Source organism: Lolium perenne, chromosome 7 (genome assembly GCF_019359855.2).
Source record: "Lolium perenne isolate Kyuss_39 chromosome 7, Kyuss_2.0, whole genome shotgun sequence".
In the NCBI taxonomy this organism is placed as follows: Eukaryota; Viridiplantae; Streptophyta; class Magnoliopsida; order Poales; family Poaceae; genus Lolium; species Lolium perenne.
Window position 1 is genome coordinate 248,468,156 of NC_067250.2, and position 19,455 is coordinate 248,487,610.

The 19,455-nt window shown below is 47.7% G+C and overlaps 2 protein-coding genes and 1 long non-coding RNA gene across 3 annotated transcripts; 1 reads left to right on the forward strand and 2 right to left on the reverse strand.

Moving 5' to 3' along the window:
- Positions 1–2,099: 2,099 nt before the first annotated feature.
- On the reverse strand, positions 2,100–3,713 carry LOC127313242 (uncharacterized). Its single transcript, XM_051343795.2, has 4 exons — positions 3,454–3,713; positions 2,771–2,832; positions 2,499–2,603; positions 2,100–2,410 (listed from the first exon to the last, which is right to left on the reverse strand). The coding sequence occupies exons 1-4, from the start codon at positions 3,629–3,631 to the stop codon at positions 2,276–2,278; spliced, it is 480 nt and encodes a 159-aa protein (XP_051199755.1). The 5' UTR covers positions 3,632–3,713; the 3' UTR covers positions 2,100–2,275.
- A 3,028-nt stretch (positions 3,714–6,741) lies between these two features.
- On the reverse strand, positions 6,742–9,126 carry LOC127313243 (uncharacterized). The gene is made up of 4 exons (XR_007858851.2): positions 8,878–9,126; positions 8,576–8,789; positions 7,817–7,870; positions 6,742–6,950 (listed from the first exon to the last, which is right to left on the reverse strand). It is a non-coding gene; the product is annotated as an uncharacterized lncRNA (long non-coding RNA).
- Positions 9,127–11,917: 2,791 nt separating this feature from the next.
- On the forward strand, positions 11,918–15,185 carry LOC127311876 (putative transcription factor bHLH041). The gene is made up of 7 exons (XM_051342361.2): positions 11,918–12,112; positions 12,193–12,297; positions 12,376–12,481; positions 12,602–12,616; positions 12,696–13,448; positions 13,550–13,924; positions 14,662–15,185. The coding sequence occupies exons 1-7, from the start codon at positions 11,988–11,990 to the stop codon at positions 14,761–14,763; spliced, it is 1,581 nt and encodes a 526-aa protein (XP_051198321.1). The 5' UTR covers positions 11,918–11,987; the 3' UTR covers positions 14,764–15,185.
- Positions 15,186–19,455: the final 4,270 nt, after the last annotated feature.

The window sequence follows — 19,455 nt, forward strand, 5'->3', positions numbered from 1 at the left end:
TGATTGTGTTGTGCAGGTTCCACTTGGCGCCGGAATCCCTGGTGTTGCACCGCACTACACTCCTCCGCCAACAACCTTCACGTGGCCTTTGACTCCTACTGGTTCGATAACCTTGGTTTCTTACTGAGGGAAAACTTGCTGTTGTACGCATCACACCTTCCTCTTGGGGTTCCCAACGGACGTGTGCTTCACGCGTTATCAGCGCTCCACCGCGTGGCGGCAATAAAAGCGCCAGACGCGCTGGTGGCCGCCCGTCGCCGGCGTCCAGGGCGAGAGCGAAAGGGTGGTGCCACGGCAGGCAGCTCTCCCGGCCGCGAGCACAATGTCGCGGTGGCCAGGGTGCTCGAAGCGGACGAGAAACGGCTCCGGATGATGCTTGGACACGTGCATCCGGCCGGCAGGGACGGCGAGATCGCGGGCGACGTGGTGCGTGGTGATGTCGGGGCGCGGCTCGGGCAGGGAGACGAGCACCGCTGAGAAACGGAGCTGGTCGATGGTGTCCTCCATGCCCGGCGAGCAGAAGGTGAAGGTGGAGCCCCTCCCAGGCCATTGCGCCGGCTCACCAAGGCGGAACTCGGGCGCCATGGGTTGCGGTGGAGGAGACGGGGCGGGAAGGGGCGGCGGTGGTGGGGGGAGAGTCGCTTCCTAGGACGGAGCGGCGCTTCCGGCAACGTCGAGCGCGGTGACCGAAACGGAGGCAGCAAGCGCACCGCACAGGGTCTCTGCAGTGCGAGGCACGGTGGTCTGAGGCAAGGCACCGGAGGCAGCGGCCTTTGAAGCGCAGGATAAAGGGGTCCGGGCGCGCTGCGGAGCTGGAGCGGGGCATGTCGCCATTAACGCCCCGCGCCGAAGATGGTACGGCCAGCGCACGCCGCCGGCGCCTCGAGGAGACGAGTTGCCATTCTGGGCCATCGTCACCCGAGCGGTCAACACAGAGGGGATCCGATGCTTGGTCGCGAGATCCGCACGATCCGACACAGAGCGGGCGGATCCGGTCCGGAGGCTGGTCTCAGGGTGCCTTGAAGGCGCGCAGGTGGTAGATCGAGGGCGCCCCGCCCTGGCCGACGCAGGCATTGAAGGCTCCTTGCCTGAAGAGGGCCTGGGGCGCGCCTGCCCGCTCGGAGAGCCCACTTCAAAGCGGCGGAGAGGCTCCCGCATACCAGCAGCGGCATGAGCAGGCGCCGGCGCAGCAGCCGGAGCAGGCGGGGCCCGGTGGAGGAGGCGCAGCCGCGTTTTCCGCAGATCCGGCAGGCGCCCAACGCTGGGAGGGAGAGACAGGATGGGGGAGGGTGCTCGACGGGCCCGGAGCGGACGGCGCCGATATGGTGGTCGTTAGGGGACTGGGCGTCACCGACGAGAGGCTGGTGGGGAGGGGGGAGGCCGCCGACGGGCTAGCAGGCACCGGCGGGGAGCACGAGGCCGCGCACCCCCCAGGGAGGGAGACGCGAGAGCCATCCGTATTATCAGAAATCATCAGAACTGGATGGCTGGTATGTGTATACCTACTGAGAGTACACTAGTAACCACATGCACTAAACAATAGTAGTACTCCCTTCGGCCCAAATGACGCAGCTATAAAGCTGCACCAATTAATTTGGCCCGGGGGAGTAGTACAAATTAGAGAGGGACATACAATCATCGCATCAGATCCACAAAGTAACGTCGCTGACTGAATTCGAGCACCATAATCAGAAGATTACTAGTAATGTTGCTGACTGAATTCGAGCTCATCTTCTCAATGCTGCTTTCATGTAAATTACCTTCCATCATTCACTCGTCCACCAATGTCATGTGCATTTTCGCCTCTTGCTAATCCATTTCCCTTGACAGTCAGTGCACATGCACTCCACTCTACTAGCTCAGCACATTAATCCTAGTCCTAGGCGCTGCATTCATGTGGCTAAAACTACTGTGCTGAAGTGTGCATACTCAAAATTCTAAAATCCAAAGTAACCACAAAATTAGCAGGCAACCACATAGTAGCATTACAAATTAGTTGCCACATTAGAACCGCAGAGTAATGTTGCTGAATGAATTCGAGCATCATCATCAGAAGATTACTAGCAACTTCTGAAAAATAAATTTTGTACACCATATGATCATTCTTACTAAAAATAAAACCCATCATGTATATATAGTCATATGAATTCAATTCTATGAATCTTAAATCAGATCTATATCCATCCATAAGGAGACTCAGAAATCATCAAAACTGGATGGCTGGTATTTGTAAACCTACTCACAGTACACTAGTTGACATACTCAGCAAGGTTCTTCACTTGTATTTCTCCATTATACGTCGGGCTTCTTCGGCAGGGTCGTCCGATAGATTGTCCCCTTCGTCCACACTCCTAGATCCCTCTTTTGCGTTCATTGCCAGGAAGGCGAAATATATAAGCCCCATCATCGCCTGTGAAGTAAACAACCAGCTGTAACTGAACATTGTGCACAGCAAATTACTGGGCTATGGCAGTGAATTCACTGTTGTGGGTACGTACCAGCACAAACAATGCAGTGGAGATAACGGACTTGAGAAGAAAAAGGCCGACCGACACCGCCAGGAATGTAACGCCTATCCTAGCAACTGGCCGTGGAACTGAACTCTGTCATACATCAGAGGGCAAAGCTACTTCAGCTCCCAAACTCAACAAAACTGTTTTGCATTAAGAGTTGAACCCTGGGCAGGTTCTTGCGGCCAGTTCCCATGTTTTTCCAAGAGAATTCAGTAAATGGAATGAAGTGACTAAATGGGTAAGTATGTAAAACATACTGGGACAAGAGAACTTCCAGTGTCAACGGCATCCTTGCCAACCCTCCATGCTGTCTGAACAGCTGCAGTGATATGCGGGAGTGTTAGTAACACAGACAAGCAAATAATTGCAAGTTGCATCATAACCAGAACAAGGGGACATGACATTAGCAATTAGCAGTAGCAAGAGCAGGACACAACAGAACGGCATTCTACATATAATTACAAGTGAAATTTGAGCGGGCAGGGAAGACGTTAAGTGATATATATTTGGAAACGAACAAGTCCATGCCAGAAACTGGATATGTGGATATTTGGGTGGGCTGTGTTGGGCACAAAGAGGTGTTTCAGTGGGCTGGGATGGCAATCACATTAACATGAGCTATATATATTCAGTATCAGCCTCCTGCTGGCATAATAGTCCCCAAACAAACAAGCCAACAATAGTAATATCATAGTCTTAATTAGCTGGAGTGACGACCGCTGCAGTTAGTGTTACACTTGCTGGGTGGTAGCACAACTAGTGAGTATATTACGTAGGGGATGAGATTCAGTACCAGTAGAATCGATGTAGCACACATTCATAATTAGCAGAGCGGTTCTTTGATTGTATTATAATACTCAGTAATCAGCTTGGACGAGATTATACAAAAAAAAGACGAGCGAATCAAAGAAATTTCGGAGGGAGGGAGGAAGAGAGGTACCTTTGGAGAAGTTGGACTGCGCGGAGGCGACGACGAGGAGGCGCGAGGGGATGATGCGTATCCGACGCATGGGCGTGGTACGGGAAGCGGCTGACCAAGGCCGGCGAGTAGCCATGGAGGCCGCCGGAGGAACCCGTGGGGCGGTAGCAGCCATAGCTATACCGCCATGGACGGCCATGGCGAATTTTGGCGATGCGCTGCGGTGCGGTGGTGACCACCCGTCCCCAGCCTCTGAGAGAGAAGCAGAAAGAGAGACTCGATGGATTAGATTGGCTTTGGCAGGGCAAATCGATAAATCAGGGCCGTTGATATTTTCTTGCTTCTGTGACTCTGTGTCTCGAAGCAGATCAGGATGTGTGGGTAATCACGGTTGTTGACCACCCAGACCTGCTACTGGTCTGGTGAGTGAACCCAATACTAGCGCTTCCTCTGTTTTTAAAATACTAACTTGCTTAACATTTTTTTAGATACTGATGTACCTACACATTAAAAATACATCTAAACAAACTTAAACAGCTTATTTTAGGATGAAGTACTTCTAATCTTCCAGTACATCATATTTGTAAGAGGAAACGTTAAGGTAATGAGGGGCGGTTCCAAAAACAAACTCTCGTCAAAAGAGAGCTAAAGAGGAGAGAAACCCTATAGTACTGCGCCACAAATGAAAACCTAAGTCTTTACTTTCTTTTGATTATACTAGTGTTTTTTTATATTAAGATCAACCAACTCCTACAAAACTATTCTTGAAAAAAGAACATCACACATAACTCTCAAGGGAACACAAACTAAAACTCAGTGGCTCGCCATAAGCAAAGCTCTATGTTGCTTCTAGGCTCTGAACCATGTTGGAGACAGGAAACTATTACTGACGGGGTAACCGGGAAGTCTAAGGTGGAAGACCCTAATGATAGTGATATGAGAAATAGATCATCGCCTCGAAGAAAGAAAACAACGAGCAGGGCTCCAAAATCAACCCTCCCTCCCTGAGCTATTGCATGTTGGCCAAATCATAACTTTAAGGACCTAACAATAGCGTCAAGCATAGCTTGGGGTCCCTATCCCCTCCATTTGCTGGATCGCCAGGCAGAGTACTCGGTCCAAAAGAAGTTCACCTATATCCACTGTTCAAAAACTACTAGACCGAATCAACATTTAATAGGCCGATTAATCGCTACTAGGGATTTGACCGTGTCGATTACCTCTAAGCATTTGTGTTAATCCTTGAACCCAATTAATTGCTTTGATAACCCGATTACTAGGAATATTCCTTATTAATTAGTCCACTTTGGTCAATAAAGTTGCAAATTGATCCTCACCTCGAAGAGCTCAATTTCCACCGTCACTGAACAATTGCTCACCGTTGCTGACCAGGCCTTGGATAAAAGATGTCGACCGCCTTGAGGAGCTTGTTGAAGAGCTCTAGGACCCCTTCAAATAGGGTAGGCGATTGAGGTGCAAGAGAGGCAGTACCCCTGGGTAGATGGTGGGAGAAGAGAAACTTTAGAGGGCAAAGGAAAAGAAGCGAAATGAAGGAATATGGCGGCGGTTGGTGGGTGATTACTTCACAGGGCAGAAACATACATGTTTTAATGGGATTTTAGGCTCTAGAAAAGTAGAACATGCATATAGAGATCCATATAGTATTTGTTTCTTTCTTATATAACTTGTTTTGGGTACTGATACGTCTCAAACGTATCTATAATTTCTTATGTTTCATGCTTGTTTTATGATGATACACACATGTTTTATACATACTTTATGTCATATTTATGCATTTTCCGGCACTAACCTATTAACGAGATGCCGAAGAGCCAGTTGCTGTTTTCTGCTGTTTTTTGTTTCAGAAATCCTAGTAAGGAAATATTCTCGGAATTGGACGAAATCAACGCCCAGGATCTTATTTTTCCACGAAGCTTCCAGAACACCGAAAGGGAAACGAAGTGGGGCGACGAGGCGACGCCACGCTAGGGCGGCGCGGCCCTACTGTGTGCGTCCCTCGTGGCGCCCCCTGACCTACCCTTCCGCCTACATAAGCCTTCGTCGATAATAGTTCCAGTACCGAGAGCCACGATACGGAAAACCTTCCAGAGACGCCGCCGCCGCCAATCCCATCTCGGGGAATTCAGGAGATCGCCTCCGGCACCCTGCCGGAGAGGAGAATCATCTCCCGGAGGACTCTTCACCGTCATGGTCGCCTCCGGAGTGATGTGTGAGTAGTTCACCCCTGGACTATGGGTCCATAGCAGTAGCTAGATGATCGTCTTCTCCTAATTGTGCTATCATTGTTGGATCTTGTGAGCTGCCTAACATGATCAAGATCATCTATTTGTAATGCTACATGTTGCGTTTGTTGGGATCCGATGAATAGTGAATACTATGCTATGTTGATTATCAATCTATTATCTATGTGTTGTTTATGATCTTGCATGCTCTCCGTTGCTAGTAGAGGCTCTGGCCAAGTCGTTACTTGTAACTCCAAGAGGGAGTATTTATGCTCGATAGTGGGTTCATGCCTCCATTAAATCTGGGACAGTGACAGAAAGTTCTAAGGTTGTGGATGTGCTGTTGCCACTAGGGATAAAACATCAATGCTATGTCTAAGGATGTATTTGTTGATTACATTACGCACCATACTTAATGCAATTGTCTGTTGTTTGCAACTTAATACTGGAGGGGGTTCGGATGATAACCTGAAGGTGGACTTTTTAGGCATAGATGCATGCTGGATAGCGGTCTATGTACTTTGTCGTAATGCCCAATTGAATTTCACACTACTCATCATAACATGTATGTGCATGGTCATGCCCTCTTTATTTGTCAATTGCCCAACTGTAATTTGTTCACCCAACATGCTATTTATCTTATGGGAGAGACACCACTAGTGAACTGTGGACCCCGGTCCATTCTTTTACATCGAATACAATCTACTGCAATACTCGTTCTACTGTTTTCTGCAAACATCATCATCCACAGTATACATCTAATCCTTTGTTACAGCAAGCCGGTGAGATTGACAACCTCACTATCACGTTGGGGCAAAGTAATCTGGTTGTGTTGTGCAGGTTCCACGTTGGCGCCGGAATCCCTGGTGTTGCGCCGCACTACACTCCGCCGCCATCAACCTTCAACGTGCTTATTGGCTCCTACTGGTTCGATAAACCTTGGTTTCTTACTGAGGGAAACTTACTGCTGTACGCATCACACCTTTGAAGCGACACAACCTGAATACAGATTGAATCTCTGTGCTTTTCTGTGCTAGTCCCTTGGATCAATCGCTAGCACGCACAGTTCGATGAATAACCAGAATAGCAAATGCGTCAATTATTACAACGTATGATCCATGGTATAATTATTACAAAGTGCATAGCTCAAGGCTAGCTGAAAATAACATAGTTCAAGCAGTAAATAAATAAACGAAGAGCTCCATCACGCCACAGGCGAACATGTTGGGTGTAAGCTCGCAACCTACGGTATCTCTTACTCGTCTTCAGAATAACCTGCAACATAAAAACGTTGCAGCCCCGAAGGGTCATTACCCTTGGAATGGAAATGGCAAGATGTCACTATGGTGGCTTTTTATGGCGCCTATCGCTACATGATATTTGGCAGGTGGAGTTCATATTTGCGTAAAGCCAGTTTTGTTTTCCCTACTCTCAAAACACTTATTTAAAACATAGTATATCAATAAGACTAATTACTACCCATAATCCACCTAGTGCATATATATTCAGAAATTCGACTGACGAGATTATCCAACAGTTTCAAGCTCTAATGGCTCAAAGATGTCCGTAACCGGGGACACGGCTAAGTACTTAGTTTTGACACTCTCGAGAGGCTGTACACATTCCCCACATGACCTAGTCTGTTCTTCTTCCATGATGCGCATTTTGCTCAAATGGACAGATGTCGACTAGGACAAGACCTTTCAGAAGCAATACCTCAACCACAATGGACGCGCTCCGTCCTACCAATATCTACCACCCTCTGTACATTGGGTCGAGTTCTCGCAACCTACTCAATCTAGCCAGAGCCCATATAGCATGTGGTTGTACTAGAAGCTACTAAAACAAGAAAACCGGGCTAATCTTTTTGTTCCTGGGTGGCCAACCTCAAGTGTGATGCACACGGTGCTGCCATAGAAATGACCCCGGTGCAACCACTCAACATAAACCAAGCATTACCACTTACCACCCAGGGCTGTATTAATTTGACATGGTTGTTTTCATTAAGAGAATAAAACATTTATCTCTCGCAACCTCTCCACTTTGATAATATCCCAGGGCCAGCAATTTGAAAACATTATGCACATAAAACAACTACCAATGCATAGAAAACAGTAGGATATTGAGTTTGTGACACTTGCCTTGATCGGTGTTCAGACAGTCGTCGCAATCGCACTCGTTGCAATCCGGGCAATCTAACGCAAGCAAAATAATCCACAATCAAACACCAAACAACACAAACAGGTAAAACACATAATGAAATCATGCATGCATGCTCTGGAAGAAATTTGATATCAAATATTTTTATAAACAATTACTTTATGCAATAAAGGTTTCAAATAGCCATTTAACCATGAACAAAATATATATGTATAAAATAGTTTCTAATATCTCTTGCAGGCATACTGGTGGATAGGCAATTTAAGTATCTGCAATTTGGCGTTGGATTCATATTAAAATAGTTTACATAATTTAAAATATACTAAAAATACTATATACATGATTTTAAATTGCAAAATTCGCAAGTTTCGTAACAGTATAAACTAACAGTACCAAAATATTCTTCTCATTTTTCCGAATCCAACGATATATTATTTGTTCAAAACCGAGTTACGAAAATATGTTTATGATTTTTCCAAGATTAAACGTTTCGCGGTCTTTTAATAATTTGCTCCGAAAAGTTGTCAGAAAAAGTTTCTCAGACGGAGAAACTTCCTACATGAAAGTTACAGAGAATTCAATTACGAACTTAATGCAAAAGGAATCATCTAAAACGGAGCTATAGATTATTTGTTATGAATTTTCAAAGTCTTTATGGGGAAACAAGCTAGCTGCTACACTCCATCGATCGATTCTGTACGTGGAAAAATTCAGTGTAATGTGTTAGCCCAATACCGTACCTATTGCACGAAAGACCGTGAATTAGACGTGAATGGCGAAGGCGTTCTAGTGATTCTCCGACACAGCCAAGGCGTGGACGTGAAGCCGCAGACGATTTCCGTCACGTTCGTGTTCTCGGTGTAGTTCAGCCAGGCTCCAGTTGGTGGCTATGGGCGGCTGAAGGCGGCGGACGGTGTCGGGACTCCGGCGATGTTTCCTCGATGTTCTAGTGGCCTGCATATCGGGGAAATAGGGTGAGGCGGCGGGGTTAAGTAAGGGGAACAACATGAAGTGAAGGAGGGGATCTCTGGGCGACGGGAACCTCCGGTTCTGAGCTCCAATGACGGCGGCAGATCGAAACTCCGGCGAGAAATTCGCGCAGCCTGGCGGCGCAAAAATTGTGAATTTTAGGGAGCAAAAACGGAGAAGATTATGAGGTATTTATAGAGGGATTTTCGTGGCAAAGGGAACACGAAATCGAACGGAACCGGGAGATTCTTCCGGCTTCGTTTTGGAACAGAGTTTGTTTCAGATACGAAGCTATAGTCTGGAGGTTGGAGATGATTGCTGGGTCCCAGCTGTCAGCAAAGAAAAAAAAAATGAAAAGGCAAAGGACACGTAGTTTGCCAGACTTTCCCCGCGTGTGGTCTCGCTCGCGAGCCCGCGTGTGGTTGGCTGGCCGTTTGGCCTGGCCGGCCGATCGGTTCTTTTTTTTTTCTCTCTGTTTTCTTTTATCAAATTACTGAATTAGCTACAGTTATAAAACTGACGCAAATAAAAATACGAAAATTTGTAAAAACTTTCAGTACAGTACCGGATATACTGGGCACAGCCCCAATCCAGTAAAGCACTAGGATAAATATAGTTTGCATATAGATTAATCAACAAGAAGCAATACTAGCAGTATAAAACTTTTATGCAAGATACATGTAAAACATTTTCTAAAACTGAAACTTTGATAAGCTGATGTGATGCAATGCATGAATTTGAAAATGCACAGTTTTTAGGATGTTACAACCTTTCACTTGGGGTTCCCAACGGTCGCGTGCTGAACGGAGAGACACACGTCAACTACGCGCAAGCAAGTAAATTTCTGGCGCCGTTGCCGGGAGATCAAGACACGCTGCAAGGGGAGTCTCCACTTCCAATCTCTTTACTTTGTTTTTGTCTTGCTTTACTTTTATTTACTTCTTTATTTGCTGCATTATATCAAAACACAAAAAAATTAGTTGCTAGTTTTACTTTATTTGCTATCTTGTTTGCCATATTAAAAACACAAAAAAATTAGTTACTTGCATTACTTTATTTTATTTCATCATGTTTCCTCCTAAGTTCACTCTAAAAGATATATATGTAGGAGAAGGGTCTATAATTGGAAGAGATAATATAGAAGCATTTTTCACCCATGTTAGCATTTTTCGTGCTTTTCTTTCAGAAAAGGATTATTTTTATCAAAATCGCCGACAACCCTCGACCGCTCCCCGATAGATCTTGAAATCTACTGTAGTTTACATCTGAAATTTTCCCGGATCCCAAAGCCGTGCACCCAATCCATCTTAGAACAAACCACCCCGTACATGCATGCCTCTGAAGTTTCAACAGCTCAGCTTCCGGAAATCACACTCTACATATATGTGGGCGTCCCAGGCTTATCTCGGGCGTCCATTTATGCTTCAAGATTCGTGCAGCTCGGTTGTGTACATTACAAAAGAACCCCTCCAGTGTAATTTCTGTTCACTATAAATTCACCTCTAATCTAGCGATGATTTACAATGACATCCCTGTGCTAAGCATCTGGTAGGACCTTGCCGGTTGCCGAATGAACCATCGACATAATTAGAACATAATAATTAGCACAGATCCAATTAGTATAGATTACATAAATCAATTAGTACATAATCATTTTGTTGGGCATTTTTCCTTGTAGACAAATCCAATACCAAATGTAAGAAGACTGTCACATTTGGTATGGATTTAATTAAGAACCAGATTAGTTTGTTACAAAAAAAAAGTAGGAAAAGCTGGATTAATTTTCCTTAGAGATCGACTGCATTCCACCATACGGTTTACTGTGAGAGGAAAGTTTCATGGATTTAGACTAGGATCGATTAGATTCACCATATGTTTAGGAAAGTTTCATGGGGAACAATGGAGCCACGGAAACCAACAATCTTTGGGGACCAAAAATTATAGGATGTGGTGGGGAATGTACAAAATCAAAATTAAAAACACGCAGAAAAAGCAAATCTGCACTCTTTACCATGCAAGCATCGTTAAAAGAAAATGGATCTGGATCGAGAACAAAAAAGAAAAAGAAAAACGAATCTGTAGCTATCACAAAGAAGGAAACAGGAACGCAGCGAATTTACATACGCCGGTACATACCGGTGTCTCATCCACTGTTCATTTTGCTTTGAGATTGGTGAGCCTTTTAACATTTTATCTAATATAAAACTAATAATTGAAATATAAGTGAAACTTTTGTGAAACCAAACTGATACATGGTTAACATTGTGAAACAATTTAAACTAGTATTTGAAATATAAGTGAAATTTTTGTGAAACCAAACAAATACATGGCTAACATTGTGAAACATTTTGGCACAAAAGTGAAACTACTGACGTCACTACCTTATGTTTTACAAAATATTTTTGTTTCAATTATGTTTCAGTTTTGCTTCATAATTTTGTGAGAGGATTAAGTCTGCACATGGCTGATGTCATTGCTGACATCACTGCTGTAGGTACCCGCAACTGTAAATAGAGGTTTTCGAAGGAAACAGGTCTTGGATGGTGAGCTGATGGAAACGACATGGTCCCCTTCTCCTTCTTCCTGCCACCGCCGACCAACCTGAACTTGCCGTCCAGCCTAACGCCGCCCGCTCCGTCGCGTTTCTCCCCGACGAGGAGCACGGGTTCTGTTTATGGTGCCTACGGGAAGAAGGCTGTAGAAGAGAGACGAACCCGGCCGAGATCCATGGCTGCCCCTTGAGAGACGTAGAGGAGGGCTCCGGTGGGGTGTGTGCAGGGGAGAACGAGAGGACGGGAGTTGGGAGGAGATAAGGTGTACATGTCCACTTTCGTTCCTATGGGGGGCAAGATATGAACAAAGACAAGGTTGTGGATGAAAAATGTTGTACACTAATCTTGAAATATTGAGGACCATTGGATAGGCCAGGGACACCCACGCCTATGTAGAAAAACTGCGTTGCTCAGCTTCGCCTTTTGTACTTTTCAAACAGTCTCTCTCACTAAATCCCAGTTTCATCGACTCGATTTTGTCCTCGACGCAGCCATACATTGCCATGGTACATATGCACGTACGTATAGGCGCGCGCGAGCCAGCAAGCAGAGACGCAGTTTAACGGCCATGGACGCGGTCGCCGACCTTGGAGCCCTCCTAAGATGAGAGGGACGGGTGGTTATTCATTCTATGGACACCATATTCTCGCTGGCGGCGGTGCCCCGTGCGCGCGTCCTGGAGCGCGCGGCGGCGCGCGTCCCCGGCTGCCTCTACCTCTGCCTCTGGGCACCGGTGACCGCCCAGCCCTCATCCAGGTTTGCACGTACCTCCCTCTCACTGCCGCGCTCGTTCGGTTTCCATCGCTCTTACGGCGTGGGCGCATTGGCTTTGCCAGCCATTTGTTCTGCTTGGACGCGTGGATCGGCGGCGGCGGTGGCGGTGATCGCGCACGGGCGACGTTCGAGGTGTACCGAGGAGCGCTCTGCGCCGTCGTAAGCGGGTAGGCAATGTGATTTCAGTTCAAAATTATCCGCTTCTTCTAGCTCTGTTCCCACGGTGTGATCGAGGTTGCATGCAGATGCGTGCCAGGGTGGGCGTACAAGGACGGCCGCGCGTACCTCGAGCTGCCGAAGCCGGCCCTGATGGCATCGGCGTCGCTGCAGGTGCAGCAGCGATTCTACCATGTCAGTGTACACAAGAAATTTTCTTCATTTTTTCAAACGTTTGACTCGACACATACATAGTTCAAGGTTGAAGCCATTCCTGAAGTTTGCACACATGTTGGTCTCCTTTTCTCCCTGCAGGAAGCCGGCACGAAGGTAAGTACGTGCGTTTTTCTTTGAACTGGCCGCCTTTGTGATGCATTGCGTCGAATGAGCGAGCTGACGGTCGTGGCAGATGGCGGTGTTCATGGGATGCGAGAGCGGGGAGATCGAGGTCGGCTTGTCGACTACGTCGGTAACAGCGGCCACAGTGGCGGACCACGTGCAGCAGGCGCTCCTGGAGGAGATCCTCGAGCTGCCGCCGGCACGTCCCTCGTCCTCGTCCTCCTCCATGCCGTCACACTCGATCGGGAGCCCAGAGTACTCCTCTCTAATCCGCTCAATGGCGACGTCGGTCGCTGCAGCGAGCGAGCCGTCGACTCAGTCAATGATGCTGGCGTCGCCGCTTCCCGACTTGCTCGCGCCGGTCTACGGCCGGCACGGGTTCTCGACCGCAGAACCATACGACGCCGCCGCAATGGCGGAGGCAATGCTCGCGCTCATCTCCTCCTCCGACGCGTCGACCACCTCCACGCCTCCGCCACCTCCGAGCTACTCCACGCCCTCGTGGCTGGCGCGCCACCGCTCGTCGCCATGGCGGACGACGGCGTTCAAGGCGTACAGCGCGGCGAGAGCGCCGAGGGCGCGGCCGCGGCCAGGCGCGCCCGGGCAGAGGATGATCAAGACGTGCGTCTCACTCCTCGCGAGCGTGCACATGGCGATGCGTAGCCGCGAACTCGGGGCGGCGAGCCACGAGGACGGCAGAGCGCAGCCACCGCCGGCATCCGCCAGCAGCCAGCTGCACCACATGATCTCGGAGCGGCGCCGGCGCGAGCGGCTCAACGACAGCTTCCAGAGCCTCAGGGCGCTGCTCCCTCCCGGGTGCAAGGTACGTCGATGAATCAAAATCAACCATCACGCATCGACCATCCCCCCGTTGCAAAGATTTCATTCAACATTTCAAAGTTATGATCGTCGTGCGTTCTGTAGAAAGACAAGGCCAACGTTCTCGCCAGCACGACGGAGTACATGGCCAAGCTGATATCCCAGGTGACCCAGCTCCAAGAGCAGAACCGGCAGCTCGAAGCGCAGCTTGGCCTGAACCCAGCCGTGATCGACGACGGCTCCTCGGAGAAAATAGAGGTGGAGGTGACCACCGGTGCATCGACGTCGACATCGTCGGCGTCCAATCAGCCCCGAGAGGTGAGCGTGCGGGTGACAGTGCGGGCGGAGTGCGACATTTCAGAGGTGCTGATCTCGCTGCTCGCCCGGCTCAAGGAGACAGGGAGTTTCGCCGTTGTCTCGGTGGACGCCAGACAACAGAGCGGTGCGCTTGCACGGGCCAGCCTCACATTGCGAGTCATGGTAAGAGCTCGACCTAATACTGATACACTATGTTGCCAATGTACGCATGCCTACAATAGTGCGGTCAGAGTAATGTTTAATGTGTGATAGGCTAGCTTCCATGCATTCCACCGTCAAACTTAAGAGGAACCAGACGGGAAAGTTGGTGTGCTTGACCTGGGTTAGACCATTCTTGCCGAATCTCTGAAATGTATTCGGTCCTTCAGAAAAAGGACTAAGCCAAGATCTGCAGAGAATCTAGCGAGCCACTTATTTCTCAGATCAAAACTGCAGGTCAATTGGTTTTCATTTGAAAATTAGGCATAGGTCAAATTGGTATTATGTTGTTTGAATTGGTTTCTGAAGACATGAGTACTCAATTGACTAATTAAGCCCTGATATATAGTTGAATACTTGAATTACTACACACACGTTCCAAGCTTAAAAACTGACCAAGACAACCAATAAAGCCATGATTGCGTTGTCAGCTTGGGAACACTTTCGCACCTAGTATTACCTCGTTAACTGTCCTATCATTCCAGTAATATACTACAGCACTCTTTGACAGGTCACGTACACTTTCAACCATCCCTAATTTCTTGATGTTCTTTTCCACACTGTCAACGACAAGTACAGTGTTGGAGCAAAAGTTCCAACGACCTGGCATGCATGGCTGGAATTGGAAAGCACCCCGGTCAAAGTACTTGCACATGAAGCTTAACTAACGTGTTTGCGTACCGTTCAAATGCTTGCTGCAGGAGGCTGGCTACGTGGTGGACGAGACATGGCTGAAGGAAGCTCTCACGAAGGTGGTCGAGGACGCCACAACGGCGACGGCGGCGGCGCCAGGGTCGCCGTAGGCTGGGCTCCATGCAGGTCGAGGAACTACAGCTTTTAAGTAGCATATCAGTTGGCGAGAAGGAGGCAGGAAGGGGACTGTGTTTTTCTTTCTCTAGTCTATTGTGTATCACGACTGAAGAGATGTCTTCTCGTTAGAAGTGTAGCCTAGTCTTCTCGATGGTAGTTTACCTGCTTGTCTACGTAGGGCCTTTGTTGCAATTTTGACATCAAATGAATCTCTTCTGCCTAGGAATAGTCATTGAGAAATTTCTTTGGGCACCAAATGCACGCACTGGCCGATGAAGCTCAGTTCAGAACCAGGCTGTACCCGTTCTTGCGGAAGCCCCGCGCGAAGAGGTCGCGCGTCCGCGACCGAAGCCCGTGCCCCGCCGGCATCTTCCCCTGCCTTCTTCTCTTCCTGCGGCTGTGCTGGTGCTGGCGGCGGCGGGAGTGTGTGCGGCGCTAGGGTTACGGAGGAAGGAGGTGCCGTCTATTTATAAATGGGGCTCGGGCCGTGGAGACGGGTGTGATTTTGGGCTAGGGTTTTGTGTTTCTTCGTTGGGCCTAAATGGGCTAGCACGAGGATTAATTGCTGAACCTTGGGTTGGGTTGTAAGCCCACGACTTGACTTGGTTTATTTGTTTGGCAAGCCTACTTGATATGAAAAAGGCTTACGATCGGGTAGAGTGAACTTATTTGGAGGCTATCATGAAGAAGCTAGGCGTCTCTCCAAGATTTGTGGATACGGTAATGAGATGTGTCAGCTCAGTCACTTTCTCAGTTCTTTTGAATGGTGGGAGGACAGAAGAGTTTCGCCCAAGCCGAGGAATTCGACAGGGAGACCCCATATCTCCGTATATGTTCCGTTTGGCAGCGGAAGGCCTTTCATGCTTACTCAAACATGCGATGAGTATTGGTTCTTTGGGAGGAATTCAAGTGGCCCAAACGACTCCAAAGATCAATCATTTGCTTTTCGCTGATGATTGCTTGCTATTTTGTAAAGCTACGACTCAGGAGGCGGCAAGTCTGAAGATTGTTGTGCAAAAATATTGCAGTGCTTCTGGTCAGAGAATAAATAATGCTAAATCTTCCATTTATTTTGGCAAGAAAGTTTCAGCGGCGATCAAATTGGAAATGATGCATACCTTAGATGTTCAACAGGAAACTTTGAATGAGAAGTATCTAGGATTCCCATCTATGTAGGGAGATCAAAGAATGGAGCCTTTTCTTACCTGCGGGACAGAGTTTGGAAGCGACTTCAGGGGTGGATGGAGAAACTTCTCTCGGGAGGGGGGAAGGAAATTTTGATAAAATCGGTTATTCAAGCAATACCAACTTATTCCATGGCCTTGTTTAAGCTTCCACGTGGACTCTCTCAGCATATCACATCTTTGATCAGAATTTGGTGGTTTTTGGTGGGGCAGTAGAAAGGGAGAGAGGAAGGCTGCTTGGGTTTCGTGCGAATCAATGGCTATGCCCAAATATAAAGGGGGTATGGGGTTCAGGGATATTGAAATATTTAACCTTGCCTTACTAGCAAGACAAGTATGGAGAATCCTGGTTGACCCTAACTCCCTTAGTGCACGTATTCTGAAAGCTGTTTATTTCTCCTCATCAAATATTTTGAAAGCTCCACTGGGAGCTCCCCATCACAGATATGGAGGTCTCTGTGTGAAGGCCGGGAAATGCTTCATCTAGGGCTGATTCGAAGGATAGGAGATGGTAGAACTACCATGATTTGGGAGGAGAATTGGTTACCTCGTGAATTTGGAATGGGGCCGTTATGTGCTACTAAGCCGAATCCACCACTGAGAGTTTCAGAGCTCATTTGTTCGGTTACACGCACATGGAAAACTGAGGTTCTGAATAATTTTTTTCTTCCTATGGACGTTGAGATCATCCAGCTGATTCCGATCAGCCAGACTAATCAACCTGATTTCTGGGCATGGCAGTATGACAAAATGGGGATTTTCTCTGTTCGGTCGGCGTATAAGATGATGGAAGAAGCAAAGAGGAGAAGGGTCGATTGGCTGGAAGGCAGAGAGGCCTCGTCTAATGTCGAAGGGGAGGATGCGAGCTGGAAGAAGCTTTGGAAACTAAAGGTTCCCTCAAAACTGCGCATTTTTGCCTGGAGGTTAGCAAGGTCGTCTCCCCCTACGGGTGAAGAAAGGAAGCGCCGCCATATGTCAACGACAGCGTCTTGTCCCATATGCAACGCTGCATGCGATAGTTGGCGTCATTCCCTCCTTGAGTGCAATATGGCACGCTCGGTGTGGTCTCTGTGGGATGAGGAGGATGTGGAACCACTGATGGTCGATGAAGCAATGGATCTGAAGATGTGACTCATGTCGCTATCTAATACTCTGCCGCAGAGGAAGTTTGTACAAGTCCTAGTGACATTATGGGCCATATGGTGGGCAAGGAGGAAGGCGATTCATGAGGAAGAATTCCAGAGTCCTTTATCCACGTTTTTGTTCATTCAGAAATACATCAGTGAGATTGAGTGAGAGAAGAAAGAACCTGCCAAACCAGGAGCGAGCAGATGCTAAGTGGCTGCCACCTGATGTAGGTTTCTGCAAGATCAACGTGGATGGTGCCGTAGCAAAGTCCTGCTTTAGAGGGGCTGCTGGTGCAGTTTGTCGCGACGAGCGTGGGAGGTTCTTGGGAGCATCGGTGGTTGTCTATGCAGGTGTGATTGATCCCACCATGCTGGAGGCGTACACTTGCAAGGAGGCCCTGGAGCTCGCGGAGGACCTGAGTCAACACAAGTTGATGATAACATCTGATTGTCTGAATGTCATCAATGACATTAGAGCTAAGTCTTACAAAGGCTACTACTGCATGATTCTGCGAGACATAGAGCAGCGTCGAGTATCGTTTCAAGCGACCAAATATGGTCACGAACAGAGGGAAGCAAATGGGGAAGCTCACAGGCTAGGATGGCTACCACTTTAGAGGTTGGACGCCATGTTTGGCTTTTGGATCCACCGGATCATCTTTGTATACCCATAAACATTGTGTAATAAAGATTCTCTTGTTCCTCAAAAAAAAGCCTACTTATTAGCACCGCACACCGTTCTGCTAAAAAAAATCTAAAAGCTTAAAAACGCAGCTGCGCTAGATCGCTGTCATGAGCGAACACCTACTATGGAAAGGAAAAGGCTAATGATCAGGTCCGGGACGGCAACGCTCGCATCGTCCGCCTCCACTGAATGACGTGTGTCCCTACGGGCCCACCCACGTGTGTTGTATCTCGGTGTTTCTTTCCTCCTCCTTCATTTTTATCCACAACCGCACGCCATTCCAACATGTCTCCGCGATAGCTAACTAGTGCGCTACGCCCCCGAGCCCAAGCTCATCACCTTCCGCCACGCCTCCATAAGCCCTCCCTCTCCCGCATCCTCCTCCCCCATCCTGCCGCGAGCGCACCATAGCTCTACCATCGAGCTCCCACCTTCTCTTACAGCGGTGCGGATGACGCCTACAGGGGCAGCGAGTTTGAGGCCGCCAAGGATGTCGAAGGAGTTGGGCCACTACCGAGGTGGTTGCTCGGAAATGACCACCATGAGGGGCTTAGGGTTGACGGAAGGCGACGATGGAGATTCCGAGAGCGAGAGAAGGCACGAGGTACCCAAGTTTACGTTCTCGCGGTGGAGGATCGTGCTTGTGACGGTAAAGCACACGTCCGTTGGGAACCCCAAGAGGAGGGTATGATGCGTACAGCAGCAAGTTTTCCCTCAGTAAGAAACCAAGGTTATCGAACCAGTAGGAGATGAAGGCCACGTGAAGGTTGTTGGTGAAGGAGTGTAGTGCGGCGCAACACTAGGGATTCCGGCGCCAATGTGAAACCTGCACAACACAATCAAAATACTTTGCCCCAACTTAACAGTGAGGTTGTCAATCTCACCGGCTTGCTGTAAACAAAGGATTAAACGTATGGTGTGGAGAATGATGTTTGTTTGCAAAGAACAACAGAGAACAGAAATTCACATGTTCAGAGAGGACACAATCATTCTTAACACTTCTGGACATTACCCAAAGCTACTGAAAGTTAATGGAACAAAGAAATCCACTCAACACAGTAAAAGAGGCAATGCGAAATAAAAGGCAGAATCTGTCAAAACAGAACAGTCCGTAAAGACGAATTTTTTCGGGGCACTTAACAGGCTCAGATGAAAAAGCTCAAATTGAATGAAAGTTGCGTACATATCTGAGGATCACGCATGAATTTTTTCAGCATTTAACGAGTTTCCTACAGAGAGATCTACTCAAATTCGTGACAGGTAGAAATCTGTTTCTGCGCAGGAATCCAAATCTAGTATCAACTTTACTATCAAAGACTTTACTTGGCACAACAACATGATAAGGAGAGGTTGCTACAGTAGTAACAACTTCCAAGACACAACCAAACAGTAGCAAAATAAAAAAACAACATGGGTTATCTCCCAAGAAGTGCTTTTCTTTAACGCCTTTCAGCTAGGCGCAGAAAGTGCAAATCAAGTAACATCAAGAGAAGAAGCATCAACATCATAATTTGTTATAATAATAGAATCAAAAGGCAACTTCATTCTCTTTCTAGGGAAGTGTTCCATACCTTTCTTGAGAGGGAATTGATACTTAATATTTTCTTCCTTCATATCAATAATAGCACCAACAGTTCGAAGAAAGGGTCTTCCCAAAATAATAGGGCAAGATGCATTGCATTCAATATC

What these genes read in the sequence shown, in the direction of transcription:
- LOC127313242 (XM_051343795.2), bottom strand. Translation starts at nt 3,631, where the DNA reads ATGGCCGTCCATGGCGGTATAGCTATGGCTGCTACCGCCCCACGGGTT. An exon ending in CTGGAAGTTCTCTTGTCCCA is followed by an intron (nt 2,604 to 2,770) that starts GTATGTTTTACA and finishes GATGTATGACAG; the next exon opens with AGTTCAGTTCCACGGCCAGT. An exon ending in CCACTGCATTGTTTGTGCTG is followed by an intron (nt 2,411 to 2,498) that starts GTACGTACCCAC and finishes TTTACTTCACAG; the next exon opens with GCGATGATGGGGCTTATATA.
- LOC127311876 (XM_051342361.2), top strand. Translation starts at nt 11,988, where the DNA reads ATGGACACCATATTCTCGCTGGCGGCGGTGCCCCGTGCGCGCGTCCTG. An exon ending in CTCTGCGCCGTCGTAAGCGG is followed by an intron (nt 12,298 to 12,375) that starts GTAGGCAATGTG and finishes GGTTGCATGCAG; the next exon opens with ATGCGTGCCAGGGTGGGCGT. An exon ending in GCCTCACATTGCGAGTCATG is followed by an intron (nt 13,925 to 14,661) that starts GTAAGAGCTCGA and finishes TGCTTGCTGCAG; the next exon opens with GAGGCTGGCTACGTGGTGGA.